This window comes from Syzygium oleosum, unplaced genomic scaffold (genome assembly GCF_021117445.2).
Source record: "Syzygium oleosum isolate NSW1041296 unplaced genomic scaffold, Sole_v2.1 Sole_v2.46, whole genome shotgun sequence".
NCBI lineage: Eukaryota > Viridiplantae > Streptophyta > Magnoliopsida > Myrtales > Myrtaceae > Syzygium > Syzygium oleosum.
In genome coordinates, this window is record NW_026607530.1 from 1,462,925 (window position 1) to 1,489,073 (window position 26,149).

At 41.3% G+C, this 26,149-nt stretch overlaps 3 protein-coding genes across 3 annotated transcripts; 2 read left to right on the top strand and 1 right to left on the bottom strand.

The window, feature by feature from the left end:
- Positions 1-524: 524 nt before the first annotated feature.
- Positions 525-8,022, top strand: LOC115692691 (ubiquitin carboxyl-terminal hydrolase 18). The gene is made up of 11 exons (XM_030619632.2): positions 525-1,049; positions 1,877-2,021; positions 2,116-2,204; positions 2,342-2,427; positions 2,521-2,683; positions 2,819-2,942; positions 3,660-3,817; positions 3,992-4,076; positions 5,620-5,832; positions 6,407-6,468; positions 7,117-8,022. Exons 1-11 carry the CDS (start codon positions 778-780, stop codon positions 7,751-7,753), a joined length of 2,034 nt encoding a protein of 677 aa, XP_030475492.1. The 5' UTR covers positions 525-777; the 3' UTR covers positions 7,754-8,022.
- A 1,972-nt stretch (positions 8,023-9,994) lies between these two features.
- On the bottom strand, positions 9,995-13,925 carry LOC115692703 (UDP-galactose/UDP-glucose transporter 7). Its single transcript, XM_030619648.2, has 7 exons — positions 13,415-13,925; positions 12,725-12,830; positions 12,388-12,633; positions 12,182-12,292; positions 11,862-12,020; positions 11,055-11,198; positions 9,995-10,908 (listed from the first exon to the last, which is right to left on the bottom strand). The coding sequence occupies exons 1-7, from the start codon at positions 13,453-13,455 to the stop codon at positions 10,744-10,746; spliced, it is 972 nt and encodes a 323-aa protein (XP_030475508.1). The 5' UTR covers positions 13,456-13,925; the 3' UTR covers positions 9,995-10,743.
- A 3,806-nt stretch (positions 13,926-17,731) lies between these two features.
- LOC115692674 (probable sarcosine oxidase) lies at positions 17,732-19,214 on the top strand. Its single transcript, XM_030619602.2, has one exon. It carries the CDS (start codon positions 17,735-17,737, stop codon positions 18,998-19,000), a length of 1,266 nt encoding a protein of 421 aa, XP_030475462.1. The 5' UTR covers positions 17,732-17,734; the 3' UTR covers positions 19,001-19,214.
- The last annotated feature ends 6,935 nt before the right edge of the window (positions 19,215-26,149 follow it).

Sequence of the window (26,149 nt, forward strand, 5' to 3'; positions counted from 1 at the left end):
AAAAGACCAATTTTGGTAACCCGCCGTTTCCATAGCATGTGTAACACGTTATAATACTGCGGTACTGCCCATGGAATCCTTCAATAAAAAGAAGGGAAAAGGGCTTCCTAATTTCACCAAAAAGCGAGAAAAGAAAAATCTCCCAAAGAAGAAAGAACGAACACAAAAAAAAGGAAAAAGGGAAAATGACACACACACACCCGCACGACACTGTTGCCTCTTCTAGAGAAAGCCGCAAAAGGCAAACCCTCACGCTATCTTCCTCTCCCCCGTCCCCACCCGCACCCCGGCTTTTCATGGAAAACTCCCTTCCGAGATTTAAAAAAAAATAACAAAGTAAAGAAAAACCCAAATTAAAAAAAAAAAAGAAAAAAAAGAAGAAGAGGAAAACGAAAGAAAACGCACAACAACAAGAGAAGAAAGTGCAGAAGCGCAATTGAAATCCCCCCCAAAGTAGTAGTTGTTGTTTTGCTTCCATAAAGAAACCCTTTCTTCTTCCCCCCGCCCCCACACGACTCCCCCCAATTTCATCTCCGATTAACCCTAATCCCCTCTTTCTCCCCACCTCCATCTCCATGGTCGATTCCGTTCGACGCGGCTGATTCCCCGGCGTTTCCCTATCCCGAATCCTCCTCCCGCCCCCGCCGCCGCCGCCGACGCCGCGGAATCCTCGTCCGACGTCGACGCGCGCGCGCTCCACACCCCTCCCGCACCCCAACCCCCCCCGGCCGTGATCGATGAAAAACCCGAAGGCCGGGGCGAGATTCGTCGCATAGCATGCATGTATTGGGATTCACGCTGGATCTGTATTGGTTCCTGCAGCTCATCTTCACCGCCTTCCTCATCTCCTTCGGGCTGATCCAGCTCCTCAAGAGCACCGCCTCCAAGTACTTCGAAGTCGAGGCCGGTTTCGAGGGCGCCCCCCCGACGAGTTTCCACGCCGACCGCGGGAGGACCATGCCCGGCGCCCCCCTCGAGGCCGCCCGCTGCGTCGTCTGTGGCGACGACGGCCCCAAGAAGTGCTCCCGCTGCAAGGCCGTTCGGTATTGGTGAGTTGTTCCCCAATCCCCCCCGCGGCCCGGTTTTGGTTTCGAATGTAATTTGCGTTGGATAGGGGGGGTCTTGCTCGTTTCCAAATACTGTCCTCCTCCTTATTCTGCGGTTGCAATTCGAATCGAAGGCTTCTAAGTAGGGATTTTTGTCCGTAAAGATTCAATTGTTCTTTTTTTTATCAGTTTGTGAGATTGCAATGTGCATATAAAGCGGGTTAAAGGTCGTACGTGTTTTTAGGTATCCATGGATTTGTGGAATTGATTGGCAATACTAATAGCAAACTGTTTGTTTCTTCTTTCTTTTTCTTTTTTTTTGGTTGCTGCAGTCCTTGTATGAGTAGAACGACAGTACGACTGCTAGTTGGTGTAATATTTATGGGTTATTTGTTCCTGCAAATCCTCGTTTCTTCGTTAAGATTCCAATCGAGTCGGTATTTTGATGCTGGGGACTCATAGTTAATCAAGATATTATCCTTGTTCACTCCAAATTGTCGTGCTAGTTTTAGGTACTTGTTGACTATATCGAGCTTAATCAATTTTGCCATCGTAAAGAGATTAATGGGTGGGACGTCCAAATTCATCAAGTCGGTGCATGGAGAAGCCAATGATTGAATGCCCATATCTGGTGTGCTCCAAGCTTTCGTTCCATATTTGTACATTATTATGGGTGGGCCTTTGTGTATATAGGTTTAAAATGGATCTTAGGATGCCTATATCTTATATTCGATCGTTGCCAAATTTGTTAGTGCTGGGTTTGTTGGATGGTCTTTGATACTAATGGTGTTGAGATGATTCAAACGGTTTAAAAAATACTCTTCATGCAGCTCCCAAACATGCCAAACAGCTCATTGGAAAAGTGAGCATAAGTCAAAGTGCAAAGTTTTCCAGGCATCGTCTAAGGTAGTTTCTGCAGATGCTTCCCCGGTCACCCAGAATGGAACTCCCAAGCCAATTAAACGGTTAAAAAAGGTGACTTGTTGGTATACTCTTTTTAATTCGTGCCTCTGCAATAAAAGATTATTCCTTTTTGACTAAACAGTTCTGATTGGCTCTTTAATTTCAGATTCTCTTCCCATATAAGGAATTTGTGGATCTTTACAACTCCGAAAAAGCAGGATTTCCTCCATGTGGACTGATAAATTGTGGAAACAGGTTCACATATGGCATGTGATTTCACTTTGTTGGAGCTTTAAATCCAAGATATTTAATTTTGCCAACCAGCATCCATAAAACAAAAAAATAGTTCGTGTCTGTGCTATACTAATTATCCTCAAACTATCCTTGCGCAGTTGCTTTGCTAATGTGGTTCTACAATGTCTTGCATCCACACGGCCGCTTGTTGCCTACCTTTTGAATAAGGGCCACAGGAAAGAATGTAGGTTCCTGAATTTGATTGGAGATATATTCTCCGTTTACAGTATTTTAGCCGAGGTCAATTGTTGATGTCACGATTGCTGGTACTTGTCAGGCCGACGTAATGATTGGTGCTTCCTATGCGAATTGCAGAGCCATCTTGAAAGAGCCAGCCAGAGTCTTCATGCTTTTTCACCAATCAACATTTTGTCACGGTTGCCGAATATTGGTGGTAATCTTGGTTATGGAAGGCAGGAGGATGCTCATGAATTTATGAGGTTTCCTGCAATGTTACTTCAATTTAATTTTATTTTGTGGTTTGAACCAGTGAGTACATGAGAGACACATTACCTCTCAGCATCATTGGTACATCTGATTCTTAGCTATGGTCAAAGTTTACCCTCTTTATGCAGGTTTGCCATTGATACAATGCAGTCGGTCTGCCTAGATGAATTCGGTGGTGAAAGAGCTGTCCATCCAAGTGCTCAAGAAACAACCATTATCCAGCATATGTTTGGCGGTCACCTGCAATCTCAGGTAATGCATTTAAATCCAATCCAGGCTGTTTTGTTTCTTCTTGTTTGATACTGTAAGTATATTTTAATTTGGTCCAGGTCCTAAGTAAGCTGATTTTTTCGTTCATGCTAACAGTTGCCATTAGACCCGTCAAATGGGTGGGTCGGGTCGGGTCGGATCGAAAATGGTCCGACCCAAATTGATCCATTTTCATGCAATACAAATCTAGTGATCCATTCTTGACCTGGCCCATACCCAACCCATACCCGATCCGACTCATAATGCTAAAACACTTTCATGTTTAACCCAATCTAGGAAAAACTCATAGACTGAGGTGAGAGCATGGAGGGAGGGAGCGCAAGGGCAAGAGAGAGTAAAGAGTTATAGAGGTGGGTTTGGTCTAAGTAAGTTGTAAAGCCATTTAACACTCATATTATTTTGGGCTTTACTATTCTAAGCCCATTATGACCTATTACTGAATATAACTAACCCATATAACAATTTAACCTATCAGATATGAGTTAAGAAATGGGTTTATGAACCATTTTGACAGATCTAGTTGCCATTTAATTGCCAAAGACGTATATCTTGGTCGCATCTACTTCCCAATCATGCTGATGCTTTTATTCCTGCTACCTGTCTTACACAGAATTAAATCCCTTTATATTTCTTCAAATGAGACTGATGTATAACTTAGGTCTGATTGTTTGACTTTGTGTTGTCATTGTTTATTTCCAGGTTATCTGCGCAAATTGCAATAAAGTCTCAAACCAGTATGAGAATATGATGGATTTAACCGTTGAAATTCACGGTGATGCTGGGTCTTTGGAAGAATGCCTAGAGCAATTTACTGTCAAAGAATGGCTCCATGGGGATAATATGTATAAATGTGACGGGTATGGTTGTTTTCTGTCTTCTCGGATACTTTATGTCCTGCCAATTATTTCCATATAAGTTCATGTACCAAATGAATTAAGAGGAGGAGATTAGTGGCTTTTACTGGCTATTCTTCTCTCTATGGTAACCTGTTGAGGCTTTTCATTGGCTGATTATGCCTCTCCATTTTGCAGATGTAATGACTATGTGAAGGCGTGGAAGCGTCTAACTGTACGACATGCTCCAAACATTCTAACAATTGCCTTGAAAAGATTTCAGGTCTGTATTGTTACTTCTTGTTCAACTATGCAGGCTTGAGTATATAATGTTTACATGGTTTAGCATGGACATCTTAGCTGAATTTCTTATATGTTTACATGATTTCCTTGGGCATTACCCATTCAGTTATAATGTGTTTCTTAGGTTATGGAAGGTTGCTAACATCGATTTCCACCTCGAGTGATTTTTTGAATTTTGACAAATATTGATCAGAAGATATGGGGAACCGGGGGATGCTAGTGATAAATTTATTTTATTCCAGATAAAATTTTAAGTGGTTCTCATGGTTTTTCTCCCCAGATTTTTAGTTGACCATTGTTTTGGTCCTCATAATTTATACCCAAAGGTTTCTTTTCCAGCTAGCTGAAGACAGAGATTACATTTCTGCATGTCATGATGCACTAAATGCAAAATTTAAAGGGTCATACTTACGTGCAGCATTCAAATTGTCTCTCAGAAATGTGCCGTCTGGGATTTCACAAGCACATTCCTAGTTTCAAATAGTTTGCATGTAATGTTATGGTTCTTGGCTCGGTTTATCTGTTGAAACTTTCATGTCATGCATTTAAAGTCTTGTTGCTTAAACCTGCTTCATGCAGGCTCTTGTCTATATTTGTTTCCCGTAATGCTAAACAAAGATTTTATTCTTCTATAAATCGATTTGTTCTAATGCCGGAAATGGATTCTATAAAATTTCAAATAAGGGTCATCCCTTTTGCATGCTTGTTTAAGGATAATTATGTTCTCTTATTGTAAAATTGTATGCATCAGTATAACTGAACGACTAATTACAGTAAAAGATGGGCAATACTTTTAATCAACCAAAAGTCTATCTTGAGCTATGAGGTTCGAAATCCAAATTAAAATGGAGTTTAAAGAATCTAGCTGCAACCAAGTACAAAATTAAAATATGCAATGGCATACAATAGGTAATCATGCAACTTGTTGAAATTTTTTGAAAATTCATATAATTTGCTTCCACCTATTAATCTATGAAATGATATGTTGAGCAATTTGAAAATACAGGACTTTCGATAATTTTCACTTTTTTAATAGTTCTGTTGAGAGGAATTTTTATGTTGTAATTACCGGGAGTGAACAACTTTGTGTTGATATCAAAATGCACAAATTAAAGTTGAGTAACTTCATTTTAGCCATTGACATAATTTAAGTAAATACCTAAGTGAAACACATATCGCACTTAATGGCCACCGTGTTCATTATATTTTCTAAATAGAGAAATTTCCTTTTATTATTGCAATCTTCCAAACGTGGCCCACGTAGGACCAAATGGACCAATCAAAAAACGACATGTGATGAATTCTGGTGCACGCCCGGGCCTTCTCTCTTGGTGCTCCACTTTAGTGTTTTTAAAGATTTTATATGGACTAGATATTATAAGTTTCTGGATAGTTATCTTTAGGAGTTTGATGAGAAGATTGTTGAGAACTTATGTGACTGAAATATGCTTATTCTTTTCGGTTCTTTAGTTAGATTAGCAAGCCTTACCTGTGATATTAAAGTTGTTGGTGAACTTATGCAGAGTGGTAGGTTTGGGAAACTCAATAAGAAAGTGAACTTCCCTGAGACTCTAGATCTTAGCCCTTACATGAGTGAAGGAGGAGATGGCACTGATGTCTACAAGCTTTATGCGGTTGTTGTCCACGTGGATATGCTGAATGCGTCCTTCTTTGGTCACTATATTTGCTACACAAAGGATTTTTCTGGAAATTGGTATAGAATTGATGACTGTAAGGTGGGGACATCTCTCTCTCTCTCTCTCTCTCTCTCTCTCTCTCTCTCTCTCTCTCTCTCTCTCTCTCTCTCTCCCTTTTTCTTAGTTATGCTAAGAAATTTTACAGGAAGATTTTTGAGTCACTGCCCAATCATCTCATCATTCAAAGCCAACAAGTTTTTCTGGACAGATATGATTTTAGTTCCAAATTTCGCTGATTTCTTGGGTTCTATCAAATGGCTAAAGGCTTGTAACATGATAAATTTAAAATTGTCGTCCTTCTGCTACACATTTACTTGGTGAAATGCTGTTCAATGAATTGCGCTTTCTTAATATAATCTTGTAGATGATGTACTATAGAAATCGTCTTCATGCCCTTAGGCACGGCCATACATAACATAGAAATCACACTTGGAAAGGGTGGACAATTAGCTAGAGCAGCGGGTGCTGTAGCGAAACTGATTGCAAAAGAGTGATCCGACGGTGCTGAGTGGAAAGGCCGTCGCTCAACACTGGGCCAATTTACCTATTGCAAGTCCCCCTACCTGATAATATATTCAAATTTATTTTGGTTTTAACTCTGCAACTTTGGCAGGTTACGAGCGTTGGATTTGACGAGGTGCTTTCACAGGGTGCATATATGCTCTTATACAGTCGGTAGGCCTCTCTTTAGCAAAATCACATCTGTGAATCATTTTCTGGTCATTAGAGTGATTCCTCCCAATCAGTGGGGTTGATTATCCTAGATTGAGCAGTTACCCTAATTGAGTGGCATATTCTGCAGTGATACGGTCAGATTTTAGAATGGAAGAGTAATATCTAGATACTCTGCTTGTTAATGCCTGATAATTTGTTCCCGAGTAGCTATTTTTATCCTTTAGATGTTCTTGATAGGCTAATGGCCAGCACTCCTTATAACGGAGAGTGTTATGGAAGCTGCAATTGAGGAGATCTTTCTTGCATCTATTTATCAAGTGATGAATGAGAGTGGTGGAACCTATGTCGATTAAGGATTTGACTTCAGTCTAATAATCTCATATCAATTATTTCCTTGCTGTGTTCTTTGTTCTGTAGTTTCCAGAAGTAGTCACATGTCCACTTTCAAGCTCTTTTATGTGCAGCACTAGACAAAAATTATCTTTTACATACAGTAATTAAGTCATTTACATAGAAACAAACCATTTGGGTGGTCTTTGTAACTCATGTGTTTAAACCTGTTCGTGCATGCAAGTCGAGGCACAATATCTTCTAGGACATAAGTATATGACTCTCTAAATTGGGTTGCATGTCTTGTCTGCGTGGTAGGGTTTCTCCCCGACCCTCATGTCTGATGACTGCTGAAATCTCAGCAGAGGAGAATCATCAAAAGGCAGGCAGGGAAATAGCATGTTGCTCTCAAGATCAATCTGATGATTCTACATCTGTGGATGGCAATTCAGTTTCTGGACATTCTAGTTGTGAAGCGTTATCCACTAGAGAGGGTTCTCAAGATGCTGGAGCAGAGCTGATGGATATTGATGTTGAGACGAGTTCTGTTTCACCGAAAATTCCGAACGGTGAGATAGAGTCGTTGGTTGGCCAGAAGGGGAGATCTGTGACACATGGGGCTGTTGAGGATCCAGATGAGATCAGCCTTAAGATACCTTTATACAGTCCGAAGATCTCCAGTTCAGAAAACGGGCCATCTGCTGCAAACAATTGTAATGCTACTGGGGAAGATGGAGACGTGGATATGGTAAATCTGGAGTCAGGGCCATCCATTGCAAAGGATGGTGCGGTGTATTGCAACGGACATAAGGATTTACGAGTAGTTTCTGGTGCTGATCTTGACAACAATCTGACAGCTGAATGTTCAAGTGGTATAAGTAGATACCGAGAGGACCATACGAGCAATGGCGAAATGGCCGAGTCCAGTCCTGAAGGAATTGGAAGAAAAAAATAAATTGCCAATGGTTCCCCGTCAAAATCAGGTTTTGGTGTTCCCACTTGTAAGCTAGTTTATGTCTTTCCCCGACTTCATGGAAAAAGGAAGTTGGGTATTTTTTTTTTTTCATTTCCGGGATTTTATTATTTTCAAAAATCTCGGGTCTTTTACTGTCATTTTTAGTTCACTCGTGGAAGTGAATGCCGTCTTCTAGTGGCTTGACAATCACAGGCAATTCATTCTTCACTCCCCCTGGGTCAATACTAGTAGCTGCGATTCACTGATTCTGTCTGTGTGTCGTGTATTGATCTGGTCATATGCATTGGTTTTCTGTCTTTGGGTGTGTGCCATCTTTAAGAGGCCATGCGCAAGTTTTGGAATGGGATCTTCAGGGTGTGGATCAACCATGGGCACGGCGGTAAGGAAGGTATTGGTCTGCCCGCGACAGCTACTTGTCGGGCCTTCGTATCCTGAATTATCATGTCGTTCGGTTTTGTGGGTTAATCAGAGCCCATTTCGGTCTCAAATATCTTGTAGTAGGGGCCTAGGTTGGCTGGGCAGCATGCATTTGGGCATCACGAGCCAGGAACGCCCCCGTTCAAGGCCAACCTGATTCTTATTGGGCCTTGTTGGTTGGGCTACCATGTCTTCTGGTTTAGTGGGCCTACATGTTCTCAGTTTTGGTTGCTGCTTCTCGGCCTTGGTGAGGGATTCGTTTTTTTTTCGTCTTAGAGATCTTGGTCTTAGTTCACTTTCTAATTTTGGGCCTAACAAGGTCGGACATGGGCCCACATATGCCTAAACCGAGGCCCAGATTGGGCACATTTTAAGACCAGCCATGGAACCGAAGCTCAACGTTCGGCCCAAATTTTGGGCTTTAAATGGGCCCAGTAAGGCCCAAGCTCGGGCCCAGATCAGTACAAACCAATTCCAGGTAAGGCCCATTTCATAAACCCTGAAAAGGCCCAACATCTTTGCCCAGATCAACCTCAACCTGACCTAGATAAAACCAAACCTGGGCCCAGATTAGGGCCCATTTGAGGCCCATCGTGGTACAGAAAACTCGACCAAAGGCCCAAATTTCTGCATGAAAAATGGGCCCACCCAGGTAAAGCCCATTTCTAAATCCGTCAAAGGCCCAACATCTTGCCCAGATCAGTCCTAACCTGGGCCTAGATGTGCCCAAATATAGGCCCATATAGGGCCCAATTGAGGCCCAACAGTGTTGCAGAAAAGTAGACCTTAGGCCCTCTGGATAAAAGGGCCCAAGTTCAGGCCCAGATGCAGCTCAGATCAATCCCAACCTGGGCCTAGATAAGCCCAAACGATGGCCAAGATAGGGCCTTTGAGGCCCAGCAATGGGCCCAAATTATGGCCAAGATAAGCCCAAACGATGGCCAAGTTCGACCCAGTAAAGCTCCAAGATGGGCCCAAATAAGCCCAAACCGAGGCCCAGATTAGAGCCCATTCGAGGCCCATCCGTGGCAAAGAGAACTCAACCTTCTACCAAAACTCTGGGCTTTACAATGGGCCCATAAAAGCCCAAGTTTTGGCCCATATCGGCCCAAATTGAGGCCTGGAAGTGGCCTTATATCAAACCAGCCCAAAAGGCCCAAGTTTGGACCCAGATCGATTCATCCTGGGCCTTGATAAGCCCAACCGAGGCCCAACCTTGGACCCAAAGTTGGCTCGACTGCTAAGCCCATTAAGCCCAACTCTTTATTCTTGGTCCTAGCTGGGCTGGGCCTTAGTGGGCCTGAGAAGGCCCATTTGGGCCCAAATTGCTATTGTGATTAGTGGTCTGGGCGAGCTTTTTTTGGGGCGTAATTGGGCCTTCCTGAGACCATTTAGCGCCCAAATCTCATTTGGGCCTTTTGGGATTGGTGGGGCTAAATGTCCCTCTTCCGGGGCATGTGCTGCTTTCGGGCATTTTAAAGCTGGGCCTTTATATCTTTTCGGCTTGTTGGGCCAACATGAGCCAGCCCAATTACTGTTTTTGATGTTGTGTGGGCTGAGCTGGCTTGTCCTTTGTCCTTAGCGGGTCTGAACTGACCGAATCATGGCCGGATTGCTCCTTTCGTGCCTTGGTGGGCCGAGCTAGCTCGTCTTCGTTTAATGGGTCTGCGGGGCGCAATTTGGGCACAAATCACTCATTTTCTGTGTTGCCTCACGACAGTGCCATTTTTTTATTCTGCTGTCCCTGTCAATGTGTTTTTATAACTAAATAAAAAATTAAGGCCTCTACTCTCGAGGCACATGCATCACTAACTTCACCCCTTCCGAATATGCAGTAATAAAACAGAGTCTAGTTAAGCATTGCATTTACCTACTTACGGCTAAGCATCAAGCTAATGTCGAGCTCATCATCTGCCTCAAGGAAAATTTATGACTGTCGAGCTGCGCATGAACTGAGCTTCAACATTTGAAGCAGACCAGAATCCTTGATCTTACATTCAGATTAAGCTTTGATCGATCGCAATAAGCACAAACAGGCTACATGACATGCCTCGTGTAGATGCCTTCTCCAGGAGAGCTTTCACACCCAGTTACACTAGCCAACTGATTATCTATATATAAAGCGTTCATTCAACTTAGGGTACCCTTCTGACCAAAAAAAAAAAAAAAACTTAGGGTACCCTAACCCATTTCCTATAAAATGGATGCTTCAAGACTTAACAATATTGAACAACAAAAGCAAGACCTCTGCATATCAAGAAAATTCAAAAGAAAAAATAATAATCAGCAGCCTAGACTGACTCACATGGGTGCTCTGGAATTGAACCTAAGCAGAATGACAGGGCGTAATAGATGCCACTAACCGCGTTGTGTGTGCAAGCTCCCAGGTCGATTCTGCAAAGGAACAGCACGGTGACAAATACATTCAGTTGCTAGTTGGACTTCTTATGCTAAAAGCACACCATGAAAAAGGATCCATAGGTTGACACTGGACGCAGAAGTTGATGTCTGGCTGCAGACTTCCAGACGTGACATCTCTTTTTCCTTCATTTTTACTTTTTGTGGGCCTCAAGATCTGTCATCATCTTCAGTTGCTTGCTCTTCTTTTGCTGATATTTTGCGTAGGAGTACCACACACCCCCAGCAGTGTTAATCATCAAGCCAGTCACATTTAGGGCATGTACTTGCACACCACCCAGCAAGAAAAAACCAAGAGTCTGCACGATAAAGCAAATTCTTTATGTCATGCATAAGTGAAAGTATCTCAGGGGTAAGCAAATATTAATTGGAAGGAAGAAAGTGTTAAAATGAAGAATCTCTTTCCATCAAATAATATCATTGGAACTAAAGGTGTTCTACATACCGTGGAACCAACCCCTTTGAGGACCCCAACTATTGTTGTTGTGAGGGCAGAGTTGACAATGGTACACAAGAACATAGTGAAGTTGAGAACAATCCCCATGATAAGTGAAAGAACGAGCAGCATCAAAAAGGATAGCGAATTGCTCTGTTTGTAAGACAAATAGTTCCATTAGTCAAAGCAATCATTTAGATATACTGAAAGATACCTGTCCAGTCCTCAATAGAGGTAGTTCCCATTAACTCACCGAGATAACCATCTCATTAGTGATAAATGGAAATGAAATTTTAGTTTTATCAACATATCTAAAATACACTGGAGAAGATTTCACTTTTCATTTTCGTTGTGAGTCTTTCCAAGACTTGTTCCTCATTTTCCTTCCACGTGCTTTTGAGTCTTGCTTCACATAATGTCTTCATTACACATGTTTGTTTTCTCACATCTAGCTAAAGACCACATACATGTGTATGTGAAAAACAAATTGTGGAGAGAGAATGTTACAGATTCAAAATAGTTTAGGAAATAAATTTAAAACATTACATGATGAAGGAGATTGAAATTCAAAATTGGAATGTAAACATTAAGGATTTGTGAACTATGCAAATTAAAGTCTTGCACATTAGAAGGCTATTGAGTGTGTGTCTAGAACCTTGATTACTTCCAATTAGTCAGACTCAAAATGGAGCTAAGCCAATTCAAGATACATCCATATTCTGCTAAAATAAATTGAATTCCACCATCCAAATTGTAAACAGATAAAAGAGCGACACAAGGAAAAGGCAAAGAGAAAGAAACGAGGAAGATCCTAACCTTTGCAATCAACAATGATAGAGAATTTGGAAACTCCCCAGTGGCAATGATAAGAAAAAGCAGGACTGGAAGAGAGAGAAAACTGTTGTAAAACATTATCTCGACAGATGAAAGTCCATCTTCTGCACCAGACCTCTCCACTAACACAAGGTACATAGTCTGCATTAAATGCAAGTTGTTATTAATGGGCTCAAAATCTTATGAATGTATTCAAACACATCTTTATCAAAATTGAACATTATCCTTTTTCCAATTCTGAGATTTAAAGCAAAATATGAGTATCGAAATAGCCATATAAAGATGGAAACTCGAGCTCAAACCTGAAAAAACACAGAAGTAAAAGCCATGCTATATCCATAAAGATCAAAAGAAAAGTCTCCGATGGCTGCAATGAGACATCCAGCAGCAATCAAAAGAACAGAGAGAGTAACCTGAATTATGACACAAGAGGCCACGTTAAATCACTTAAATATAGGTTGAAAAGGCCAATGCCAAAATGTTCAAGCCAAAAACTGAAAAACCACACCTGTGTAGTTGGTGTTCCCTTTCCCCGAAAAAATCCAGCTAACAGTACAGCGAGTGGTGTGAGCCTCTTTATTGCAATATACATAGGGATATTAACTCCTTTCAAACTTGCTAGAGCAAATGCAACATTTGCATTGTAAAACAGTGACACCAGGAGGAGCTTTTTGGCAGTTTCCAAGTTCACTGGTCGTGCTTTTGTGTATCCCGTGACTCTCCCTAAGTGAATAAGCAATGTTGTAGCCAATTGCTGAGGCACCACAAATTAGAAAAGTTACAACATTGTCCATCACAAATGGAAATTACAAATGTGCTCAAACTCCCTTTCAGGCATTACCTACCTGTAAAGTAAGAAGGGTCATCGAGTGCACGTACTGCATAATAACTGCCTTGTTAATGAAGACCATGGCCATCGAAGCAATCCCATAAGAGAATGCAGCAAAGAGACTGCATCGACATATTCACAAGGAGCTAACGTAAGACATCGCTCAAAGGTACCAAAAACTCGAGACAGCTGACAAAAATACTGAACTACTTTGTTTTCAGGAAACGATTTCGGGTCATGGAAGATCAGTAATGCCGGATGATCACTCCAACTTAAATTACAAGATTTACAAGGACACACAAGCAGAAAAGTAGTTCGAGAAATCATTTCTATCACGGCTAAAAACTCCCAGTGCAAAACAAGCAATTGCGAAGGAAGCATCGTTCAATGCAACGAACAGGCGGCGTCATCATTAACACAAAACCAGCAATCGAAATGCCGACACAGCTCAATTCTATAAAAAGAAAAAACCCCCCGTGAATGAAGGCAACACCGCAAAATGCAGCACCACAACAGAAGCAGCATGGGGCGAATCGAATAGGTGATTTCATAATCGGAGTAAATTCTTAACAGATGCGAAGACGATCCGTAGGTCAAATGCATCGCTCGATTCATTCCAAAAGACGCAACAGATCGATCGGCCGAATGAAGTTCCTGATTTACACGAGAGAGATAGAGAGAGAGACACACACACACACACACACACCTTAAGAATGGAGTTGCGTCTGCGTCGCCACGATTATCCATGGCGGAGGCGGAGGCGGAGGCGAGAAGAGTACGCAATGCGCCTTATCTTCGAGACGAATCAAAGCGTTCGGGCGCCTCGATGACGGCCGATTCCCCCCATGGAAATCCACGCCAAACGTGCGCTCGCGGATTTCAAGGGATCGACAAATCTCGCCAACCACGGAGCAGGAAACACCGCCAGCGGCGGCGGCGAAGAATTCGAGAATGCAGAATCGATGGAGTCCGGAGAAGAAGAGATCACAGGGGGGGGGAGAGGAAAAAGCTTCAGGATTGGAGCGCGAACCGATTCCGCATGGACGGGGCGTGAGAACTTCCTAGGGTTTCCTGGATCGGGAAGCTCGAGGGCTTTTCCGTGCGGAGTGAAGTTGAAGTTGAAGTGTAAATTGGGGATGATTGAGGGGGGGAAGAAGAAGAAGAAGAAGAAGAAGAAGAGAGACTGGCGTGACAGTGAGCAAAGCACGCTTCTCTCCAAGTGAGCCGGTCTTTCTAATGCTAATTTTCTTTTTCCTCTCCTCGTATCGCGGCGAAAAAATAAATAATTTAAAAAGAATATTTCTTAAAAAAATATCGTATATATCATTTATAGAAATAAATAAACGAAAAATATATTCACAGTCCACAAACATAAATTATTGTTTTTCATTGATTTATGACGACCGATCATTTCCATTTTTAGAAATGATACGAGCGACCTTTCTCGGGAGAAATGCTTTCCCAAATCATTTACTTTTCTCGTGAACTAAGTAGAGCATACATGTCAATTCGTATTAATTATGAATTAATCGCGTTTGTGTTGTACGGGAGTCAAATTTCTCTCTAGTAATTGATGCCACGTACAAGTGATTAATTCGTGCTGTGTTAATGATTGCCACCTCACCTCGGTCTGTGAGCAGGTTGAAATAAATCAACAGTATTGTCACGTCTAGATAAATAAGGCCTCTTGCTTTGAAAAATCGAAAAAGCTAAAGTGGGCGTCGATGGTTCAATCGAATACTGCTTACGGATGGGGATAAGCGTCGTTCTAGCATTGCACCTGAAGATATCTTAAATGCAATCGAAAAATTATTGTAACTTAATTTGAATGCGTCTCTCTATATATATAAAGGCCGTCGAGGGTGTTGAATACTTCATTTGGAATTTGATGCTTTTGACCCTTCAACTTTTATTGTTCGGGCAATAGATTTTTTGAACTTTCAATTCGCTCAATTATATCTTTATTTATTGATAACAGTCCATGGAGGAGCAAAGGAGCTCTCCAGAACAAGGACCAGCTACATGAACATACTGCATCTTAAAATTTCCAACTTGAACTATGAACGAGTACAATCAAGTAGAACCAAGACTGAAGCAAATGAAGAGATGTCAGAACTTTGAGACAGACATCGGAGTTCTTCTGCCCGCCGAATATAGACCTTGCATGACCCCGATTGAGACCGCAATTGACGATTAGTTCGATCAAACATTTTGTGATGGCGAAGGTGAACCACGAGGGATAAGAAAGGTCACATACTGTTGGTACTGTATGTTGGTGTTGAGCGGCGGATTGCTATGATATGCTATTGATTGATATGCTTCTGGCGTCATATCAATAGTTCCTTGACACGAGCAGACGTCCACAATCTTCACCACCACCATCCCACTTCCGATGCACGCGACTTGGTAGTATTGGCCACAAGCATCGTCGTTGTCCCAAAGTTCTGTTACGCATCACTGCCACTATCATTACCCCTTGGTCTTCATAGCTAAAACAAGTAGCGGCGGTTGTATTCGAATCGAACTGCACACGAGATGCACAGACTGACTCACATCACCTCTATGGGATCTTTTATGTTCAGAAACCCATAACTTTTGTTACCCTTTGAATTATAATAAATGAAGTGAATAGTTTTCCGATCAAAAAAAAAAATGCTTATGCTCGTATGGTGAAAGGTAGAACGTACCCATCCCGTCTCTCTGAGCGGTGGTTGCGATTTAAAGTAAATAAAAATCAAAATGGGATTTTAAGTTATGTTAACGAGCATTTACGAGATAGTGTCTAGAGACACTTGTTAAGAATACTTAGTAAAGAAACACTCAATTTGCAAATTGTTCGCTTGCAAATGAACAAATCAATACATTAAGAAATTGTAAAATTTTCTTACTCGGTTGCTTAAGAAATGTCTAGTGACATGTCTAGCAAAACCCTAATGGGCATCGTGAAAGTTGTCCTAATTATAACTTCTCTCTTTGTCAAAGAGGAAAATTTTTTTACTTTATGTTTTCACCTCTTCAAGAGTAAAATTCACGGGGAGCTATGGAAAAAGCAGTAGGCATGCACTGTCATATTCAGCTAATCATGTACTTCCACAAAAAGGCTAGCACCTAACTATGTGACAGAAGAAACTCAAAATTAATGTTACGCCATGATTGCTCTTGAAGTGATGTACGAATCTTGAAAATGGCACTTGGAGCAGGATTCAAATAAGTATTGATACAGGCATAAATAAGACTTTGGTTAACTATAAACTATTAAAATTGGTAACTTTTAGGTGAGAAAGTTACTGACTCTTAGAAATTAGTGAATGTAGATCCCAAATCTTCCTAAACTATGATCATGAATTCCTGCTTGTTAGATGAACCAATCTAAAGCTAAAGTTATCAAGTAAAGGAAGTACTATGCACATTTGACCACAATAAAGGTGATCATTAGCCCGGCGGCCCGTTGGGCCCGATTAAGCCCGATTGGTCTATAGAGCAAATTATTGGAATTTAATTATGGGTTGATCTGGGTCAAGATTTTTAGGTCAGGTGCATTAGGCCCAGCTTGCTTTTTGATTGTTTTTAGACAATGATAAACTTCTTAAAAGAAGTGGTGCGTCGACGACTTTTAACAAAAGTAGATGTATAACGGGACATAAAAGTGTGAGCTACTACATTAAAGAATGCAATTGAAAACCGTACAAAATTACCAGGTGGGAGGAAGTAAACCAACATAAGGTTGTGATAAATCCGGTGAGCAAGCAAGTTCGAGATAACTTCAACATCACTACAAAAGATAGCAAATTGTAATATGAATGGCAGTGATCACTGGATTTAGAAATTAATCTCAATAAATAAGTAAGGCATTATCATTATCCAATGGTAGTAGTAGTACTATGATATAATAAGAAAGGGTGTGATTTTATGTAGAGAAGCCATCTTTTGCATAAATAATATATAGCAATGGAAAAGCTTATTGCAGGCGGGCTGGAGAAATATTTTGTTGTTCCCTAAACAAACATGTCACTATCTATCCCAGTCAATCATCAAATTATCTTCTAATCCAAATCATGTTCTTTGAAAGAGTATAATGAAGTGGTTGATTCTTGCTGATTAGATTAGGTAGCACTAAGCTTTCACTTAGACCAGAGTTTCGGGGCAGAAGAAAAAGCCCTCTTTGCTACTCTTGGGTTGAGTTAAAAATGCATATCTATATCCAAGCCTCTGTCATTGTTTACTGATGTAATTGATTATATTACTAAGATTGTCCAAAGTGTAACAACCAGGTCCGACGAGTACATAGAGTAATCGCCGGGACCAAAGGGCCTAAATAAAGATCGACTCCTAATAGCCTTTTAAGATGGCAAATGGGATATGAATGAACCGAACTATACATCGAACAGTGGGAGAGCGATTATGGGATATATATATATATATATATATATATATATATATATATATATATGTTGCTCTGGAACTCTAAAATTAAGCGTACTCAGGTTAGAGCACTACAAAATCGCGGGCTCAAAATATGACAGATCAAAGTGAACAATATTTCGAGTGAGTTAATAAAAAAATGTCACACAATGAGATAGCTTACCGGCACGAGTAACTCCAAAAAATTGAAAAAGAGGGTGATTCACTTAGGAGGTGAAGTTTATGTGAATTTGAAAAGACCAAAAAGAAAACCTATGTCAATTCAAAAGGGGCCCACGTTTAGATGGAGAAGCAACTTTCCTCGCAACTCCTCTTCAATGAAAGAAGCTTGCAAAGTCAATTACGTCTTGGCAACAAACAAGTCATTTGAGTCAAATTTATTTTTAAAATTACTACACATTGCCTAAAGGACTGCGAATGTTTATCAGTTTTGCTTTTGTTTTATTGCTACACGTTTGATATGTCGCAATAATCCGACAACGATCCAATGAGAAATTTCGTCTAGCTTTCCTTGGTGATAATAGCATCAAATCTGGTGCTTGGGGGCCACGTCGGCGGCTAGGCCATCGTAGTCCAGGAGTAGTTAGTCTTGTTTTTTGCTTATATGTTCAAACCCAACCAGTGTAACTTAGCTCCATCAGTATCAGAGAGAGAGAGATACACATATACACGGTACAGAGATATGGATTCTTCTTGTAGCAATGAGTTCGATGTGATAGTGATCGGTGGAGGCATCATGGGCAGTTCCACTGCTTACCAAACTGCCAAGAGAGGTCACAAGACACTCTTGCTCGAGCAGTTTGACTTTTTGCATCACCGTGGCTCTTCGCACGGCGAGTCTCGCACCATGCGCGCCACATACAAGAAGGACTACTACAGCAAGATGGCCGTTGAGTCTTCGAAACTGTGGAGAGAGGCTGAAACGGAGGCTGGCTACAGCGTCTATACCGGCACCGACCATCTTAACATGGGGCCGGCGGGTAGTGCTAGTCTCAAAGCAGTCATAGCAAGCTGTGAAAAGAACTTCTTACCTTATCAGATTCTTGACCACGGCCAATTCACCGACAAATTCTCCGGAAGGGTCAGCATACCGGAGGATTGGATTGCAGTGTATACCGAGCTTGGCGGTGTCATTAAGCCAACTAAAGCGGTGTCCATGTTCCAAGCACTCGCATTTCAAAAGGGAGCTGTGTTGAGGGACAACATGGAAGTGAAGGATATTAGGAGAGATGAAGTGAGAGGAGGCATAGTGGTCTGTACCACCAAGGGCGACAAGTTCTGGTGCAGGAAATGTGTGGTCACTGCTGGGGCTTGGACCAGGAAGCTGGTTGGTTCAATTGCTGGGCTTGAATTGCCAATTCAACCCGTGGACATCACAGTGTGTTATTGGAAGATCAAGGAGGGTCACGAGGAGAAATATGCCATTGGAGGCGATTTCCCGACGTTCTCGAGCTATGGAGATGTGAAGATATATGGGACCCCATCCTTGGAATTCCCGGGGCTGATCAAGATTATTCTGGACCACGGATGCCAGTGCGATCCGGATAAAAGGAAGTGGAGGCCCGAGCCAGACTTGGATTCCCTGAAAGAGTGGATCGAAGGGAGGTTTCTGGGACTGGTGGATGGCTGCGCACCCGTGTCCATGCAATCCTGTATGTACTCGATGACACCTGACGAGGATTATGTGATGGATTTCTTGGGAGGGGAGTTCGGGGAGAATGTGGTGATAGGTGGTGGGTTTTCGGGACACGGGTTCAAGATGGCTCCGGTGGTAGGGAAGATACTGGCGGACCTTGCGCTCACTGGGCATGCGGATGGGGTGGAGCTCAAGCATTTTAGGATTGGAAGGTTTGAAGAGAATCCCCAGTGAACTAACAAAAGCCAGTTCTCTATGTTCGACCGATAATCTGTGATTTGGTCTTTGGTTTCTAATGATTTATTCCCTCAATCACGTCCCATAAACATATACAGCTAGATGTATACCTGAGTTGTATGTGTGCAACATCTGCTATTGTTTTCTGCTTTTTCTTGGATGACCAAGCACCTTCACTGAGCCAAGTTTACTGAATGTTTGATACTATTAATGCTAGATAAGCGATCACTGTCCCTCGTTTTACTCAGCTAAAGAACTGTAATAACAGTGCATCATCCTTGGCACTCAATGGCTAGAAATCTCAGTCCAATTTTGAGGTGAAAAGGAAAAGATCATTAGTGACAGAGCCAGTGGACGTAATGACAAGAAACGAGTACGAAAGGTTAACATCGAATGCTTTTGAGCTGTTTCCTGACCCGACCGATATGTTTAGTCATGTCGAGTATGTGACCAAACTAATAGACAAGTACCAAAAACAATCCACCCATTACTATGAAGTGTCACTTGACAATCAATGCTTAAAGGATAGACAAAGCTCACTCAGGGAGAAGAAAAGGCGAAAACACATAAGTCACCCGGACACAACTTATTTCGAGACTGTGTATGCTTACAATTACATTTGCAAGAGCATTGAAGGGAAAAAAGAACTCCGAAAGGAGTTGATGCTAGACTTCGGTTGTGTTTCATTATTTGGGGAATGGTTCCATTCCATGAGAAGTTACTCTTGCAAAGGATCTTCCGGTTTCCAAATTCAGACCCTGCATGACATCAATTGAACCAGTTCAGATTTTTATAATGGCACTGATTGTATAACAATAGCTCAGCAAATTATAGGGAACAATGTTCACGTACTGTTGATAATTTATGTTAATAGCTCCGGAGTTTGTATCAGCTATAGATGCAAATGCCTCTTGTGACAAATCAATAGTTCCTCGGCACGCATTGGCAGGGCAGCGATCCACAATCTTCACCACCACCGAAGCGCTTCCATGGCATGGCTTTGGGATGCCTAGGTTCGTCCCGCTGAGGCACGTGACTTGGTAGTACTGGCCACAAGCAGCACCACCGTTCCAAATTGCTTCGCTGGCTGCTGCTATCATCACCCCTTGATCTTCAAATCCATAACAAGCGGATGCTGCATTATTTCAACACATAGAAAAGAACAACTTCTCACATCAGTCCAGTTGCACAAGATACCTTAACAGTAGGAACAAACACGACGAATGCCTTACGCTTGTATGGTGGGGTGTAAAAGGTAGCAATCCCATTACTCCGAGCGGAGACTCTAAAGAGCAAGATTGAAGTGAACCATAAGAATGCCATGAGAGACAAAACCAGGTCTGTCACTCGTGGTGCCATTGGCTCTATAGGTCGATATCGAGAATGTCTTAGCTGAGATGCCAAATTGAGCAACTGAAGACAATTGAGTGTTACTTCCAGTGATGGTCTGAAGGAATGAAGAGGGAGGGTTTATTTATAAATGAAGATCATGCAGCAAGTCGCATAGTTGACGTGGATTGCGCTCATCATTGTAAATGATTACAATGTTGCACTTTCAAATAACAACAAGGAATTAGTGTTTTCCAATGACAGAGGGTCACGCAGGCCTTAAGGAGTTCACGATGAACCATAATCTCTCTCAGATCCGTCAGCATAACAGAGCTTTATTTGCTACCGATGCAATGTATAACCATGAGATTAACTTGCGATGAGGCACTGCCGTCGCGTGAAAAATAACGGATTATGGAATTCAAAATAACATCCTGACGATTTTCAGATTTGGGATTATAAATGAACGATGTTAGCACAATTTCGACTAACCAAGTTACTGAAAATGTCGGCTTTATGCAGTGATAAATGTAGAAACCATTCCACAATGTAGTGATTCAGCTCCAAAATTGGAAAAATCTTGCAGTCTGGTAATTGCAGACATGTTTTAGATTCAATTTTGTGAATTATTTGATGTGGCAAAGAGGAAATATTTCCTTCTTTTAAACTTGGTCTATGCCGTAAGGAATATTTTTTGGTCGAATATGTCATGAGGAATTGGGAAGAAGCTGTTTTGAGGCATTGTATTTTGTCTCATTAGTACAATCGATAGTGGTGGAGACGACTTTCAGCGTCAGAAGCCAAGATGCAACTTACTCTGTTAGTGCAGTAGATGTGGTAAACCTGACAAACAGCATTGTGTTTCGATGATTTTGCGGTATCAAATGAATAAACTTCCAGTATATACCAGCAGCTACATTACAGGAGAAAGTCCAATTTTGCCGTGCGCTTCCAAACTCCCAACACATTGCTCTCAATCTCAAAGATGTAAATCTTGATTATAGCATTAACTGGTGAAAAGTTATGCTTGCGCATATCCTCTTTTTGGGCCTATCTGCTAATTCATATACCTCTCATGTTAGGCTTAGCGATTGTCTTTGGTTGTTTATAACTATATATGGAGGGAAAAAATACGATAATGTCTCTAGTGCTTGATTTTTTCTTTTGATAGAACAGAATGACGGAATTGAGAAACCAATGTTGGCGACTCTTCCGTGAGTGTCATTACATCACGGAGTATCTAATTTGAACCATGAAAATTGGCCACAAGGTCTAGACCATAAGAGAGAACCCCAAGAGCCTAAACACTGGATAAGCAGGCCTGTTCATAGTAGTGCCATTGGAATGCTTGTGACATATAAGCATCAAAAGGACTACTGTCTCAAGCAGGTTCGAACTGGAAAGCCATAAGAGAGGATGATCCCTTAACCTTATGTAATAGGCTGACCGCCTCGCCGGGATCTTTCATATCGTATCTTGAAAGGAATATGTACATCTTTAGGCCTTATTTCTTGAATGATAATGCCTCTTATCTACTCTTTTTTCAGGCTTTTGTCGTCTTCTTTTTTTGGGTCGGGCTTGATCAGAGGCCAACTGAGCGGCCGACCAGACCTAGCTGGACGCCTAGGGCCACCACGGAATGCTCGACCCTAGTTGTCTAGCCACCGGACGCCTTCCAAGCATCCAAATCCAATCCTCTATATGCCTGTCTTGGTCCTACAACTTTTCAATTCACAATTCAGGCCATTCCCAGCAACAAGTCAAGTCGGATCTTCACCAATCGAGCTCTAACTCGAGACGTAATCTCAATGTGTTTGCACATTCGTCGTGTTTGAGTATAGGACCGGAGTAGCATTGAAACATTGTCAGCGTGGGTTCTGGTAACGAAGATTGGTGCACCTCGAAAGATTATTAGGACCATTCCAATTGTTTGGACAATCGTCTTTCCCCTAAAGTTCAATTAGCTAGCGCAAACCAACTCGGAAACCATATTAAGCATTTTCATTTCTCCCTCTCACCTATTCACGCCTTACATGCACGTGAAGGCAGGCACATCTAGAAAAGCAAAAGCAAGATAACAAGAAGAGAAAAAGTGTGGAGATTCAAACTCTTGTCGTGATGAACTATACATTCACTCTAAACCAATCTCAATCCATTAATATAGCATAATTCATTGAAGCGACAGTGACAAATGACCAACTTCCATCAGTATATACATAATATTTTCTTATCTCAGTTGACACACACGGTTGCATGCACAGCAAAGAAATCAGATACGAAGTGCATACGCAGGAATGTTGTAGAGAACTCTTTCTTTACTAATGGCGAGGTTCTTAGTCAAATTATGAACCATCTAATCAATCGGCACATCCGTGGATACATGTCAGTCTTTCACACTCCTGAAAACAAGAAACAAATACTTAATAGATTATACAAATAATTCTTGACATACGCAAGTGTCCGCACCAATATCGGTAAGTGACATCTTTAACCGATATAGGGTCAAGCGCAAGAGCACTTGCGCTCTTGATGACAAGAAACGAAAGCACCTCGACAGGACACCTTTCCGTCCCATCTTGAGAAGGTTGTGAGAAGATGGGACCTAATCACGAGTCACAAAGATGGTGATGCTAGCTCATTAGTCCACTATCTTGTTTAGAATTCTGGGATAGAAACCCCACCAATTGTCTCCCCCGCGTGATTCTCATGCTGGTCCTGGCCTCTGGTTCTGGACCAGGATGAAAGATATCGCTGAGCCATTCAAGTTTTTCTTTCTCTTTTCTTTAGGTGTGTGATGCAAACATCTACACGTACAGAGACCTAACACGAATGACAACCACATCAGCCTAAGACAAATCCTGAGCTTTGTCATTAGTCAAAAGACCCGTGGCTCTTGAAGGATTGGACACGGTTAAGTAAAACACTGGGAAGGTGTCAAAGGATGATTGCACTCTGCATGTCACATCTACGGTTCCTATAAAGACGCAGTGCTGATTACATTACGTACATCTTTTTCTTTCACCCTTTTTTTCTAAGTTGATTAATCTTTGGCGTTCTAATATTTCCTATCCATATCAACCTGATCTTTGTGAGCTTGACTTACATCTCATGTAAGATTAGTGAGGATCCTGTTAAAGATTAAGGTAATAATAAACTCTGTGTCTTCTCATGAGCTAGATTGTTTCGAGGAAGTTTACTGCGATGGACATCCGTGCAAGAAAAGGGTTTTCAAAATTTCAGTTGATCTTCGAGGAAAGTGCTGAGAATCTGACCGGTGACGATTAAACAAAAGCATGTTCACACACAGATTCCAAAAGCACCAAACGGCTAAGTACTGCAAGACTGGACGAGTCACGTGGTGGACTCACTGTCAAATCAAAGTCATTTATAAGGACAAACAATCGCCGTCATTACGCATTTCAATGCCGTCCCCAGCTCATAGATTGAAGAGAGATTCCCACTTTTCGAAAAAGAAACAAAAGAGACTCCCGTTTTGCGTTCTTGTCTGATTCTCAACCCCACAGGTCTTACGTAGATCAAACCTTCAAAAAAACGATTCCCTTCGATGGTTTTAGGTGTCATGCCATTGGACTCATACGTGCATTGCTAGCGTAAAATCAAATTAGTGTGTATGGGTCATCAAGTCCTCGCATGCCAAGTGAGATCAAGAGAGCTTCACAACCAGAATCTGATCCTAAACATAACGAATGCCCGAGCAATTCCTATGAACACCCCGTGAGGCGATATCTGTTTCAACAGCACTGCTGATTGCAGACCATCCAGATGAGTGCTCAAGAATGACTCAATTTAACACCATTGCTTATGCAAATTAAGAGTGCGGTAAGTAACAGCCATCGTATCATTGTTTAACATCGTTTGTTAACACAACTTTTAAAGCTGTAGTGCCTTGAAACTTGGTAAAGCAACTTCTAGGAGCCGTAGATGGTGTTGTAGCGGGACATTGCACCGATGAGAAATTTGTCAAAACCTTATAGAAACCGAAGAACTCCTTCTCATAGTTAAGAAAAGTTGTGCTGAAACCCTTTAAAACCACGGCTTCGTTTTCATCTCAACTACCACAAAAACTCTTTCTGTCTTGGCCATAACATGCGACAGAATAAAGGACAAGAATATTCTGATTTCAACGGGAAATCTTTAGCATTTAAAGAAGAAGGGGAAGTGGAGAATCTCTCAACGTATAAAGGAATATCATATCATGCACATTTTATATATTACTATAAGTATTATTTTACTAGCTTTCCATAAAGTATGCCTCGACAATGGAAATCTTTAGCATATTATGAAAAAGGGAAGTAAAGAATCATCAAGATATGTCTGGACAAATATTATAAGCCCATTCATTCCCTCTCGACCTATTTGGAGTGTGAAGCTCCTCCTTGGTCAGTGATAATAAATTTGTTGTCTTAGACATGTTCAATGACATGTTGATTCTTATGTTATGGCAGCCCTCACAAAGCTAGCATTGTATAAACTTGTTGTGAAACCATGACGATCAAACACGATAGACAGAAAACATGAACTAAGCCGCACCATAATTTTACTCGATTCATCCATAAGAAGAGCGGCAGAAAATTTCACTATAAATTCAGGTTTAGCCTAATGAAGGTATAATTGATCATCGGAGAAATTGTTCAATCAGTCCTAAAATTAATATATGGATGCCAATTCAACAATAAACTTTCAATTTGCCAATTTAATCATAAACCTTTGTGCGATATTTCAATATAATCATTCCGGCCAATTTTTGCTTGAAATCACTAACGTGGCGGCGTGTCATGTCAGCGATTTCCAACGGAAATTAACTGGAGGGATTACATTGAAATTTCGTGCAAAGGCTTAGAACTAAATTGTCAAAATGAAAAAATTTAAGACTGAATCGACATTTGTACAATATGTTTAGAATTGATTAGGTAATTTTCCCCATCGATTGCTCGATAACTCGCAGTACCTCTCAAACTCCTGTTATAGTCAACTAACTCACAAACCATCTAATTTACCTGAGTTCTCAATAAATATTTTTTCTAGTCTCACAAACAACTCTCACACACTCTCGAGGAGGCTTAAACTCAGTAATATCTTTGTCTAACAAAATCAAGAGACATAAAATAACACTTGAAGCCTCACGCTTTTTGAGAAAATTACCAAAAAAAAACCCTAATCCAATTGTACGAATATCAATTTAGTCTTAAACCTTTTAATTTAGCCAATTTAATCATAAACTTTTTGATAATTTGCCAATATAGCCTTTTTGGCCAATTTTGGCTGAAAATCACAGACGTGAACGTCGACTATGCTATGTAGGATGGCCAGTGCTGATATGGACAATTTTTGTGTATTTTTTTTGTAATTTTTTTCCTTTTCTTTTCTTTTCTTTCCTTTCCTTTTTTATTTTTTTCTATTTCCCATTGCCCGTCGCCGGGGCCTCGGCAATGGCCAACGGAGGTCTCTGGCCATAGGCGAGGGTTTAGCGAGGCTGACGCTTGCTAGAAGTCGGCGAGAGTGACCCTTGCCTATGGTTGGCGAAGGTCACCAGCCATTGCTGAGGCCCGGCGGCCAGCGAAGGGAAATAGGGAAAAAAACCTAAAATAAAATAAAAAAACACATAAAAGATTATAAAAATTATTCACATCAGCGCCAGTCATGCCATATAGGAAGGCCAGCACTTACTGGACCGCCGCGTCAGCATAATCAAACCAAAATTAGCCGAAGAACTACAATGACAAATTATCAAAAGGTTTACAATTGAATTGGCATACGTACAACAGGTTTAGCGACTTTTTGTAAATTTTCTCATGC

Excerpts from the sequence above, each read along its gene's own strand:
- LOC115692691 (XM_030619632.2), top strand. The coding sequence starts at position 778 with ATGCATGTATTGGGATTCACGCTGGATCTGTATTGGTTCCTGCAGCTC. Across the intron at positions 2,022-2,115 it reads CAATTAAACGGTTAAAAAAG|ATTCTCTTCCCATATAAGGA; the intron begins GTGACTTGTTGG and ends CTTTAATTTCAG. Across the intron at positions 2,428-2,520 it reads TAAGGGCCACAGGAAAGAAT|GCCGACGTAATGATTGGTGC; the intron begins GTAGGTTCCTGA and ends GGTACTTGTCAG.
- LOC115692703 (XM_030619648.2), bottom strand. The coding sequence starts at position 13,455 with ATGGATAATCGTGGCGACGCAGACGCAACTCCATTCTTAAG. Across the intron at positions 12,831-13,414 it reads GACGCAACTCCATTCTTAAG|TCTCTTTGCTGCATTCTCTT; the intron begins GTGTGTGTGTGT and ends ATGTCGATGCAG. Across the intron at positions 12,021-12,181 it reads TTACTTCTGTGTTTTTTCAG|ACTATGTACCTTGTGTTAGT; the intron begins GTTTGAGCTCGA and ends CATTTAATGCAG.
- LOC115692674 (XM_030619602.2), top strand. The coding sequence starts at position 17,735 with ATGTTCAAACCCAACCAGTGTAACTTAGCTCCATCAGTATCAGAGAGA.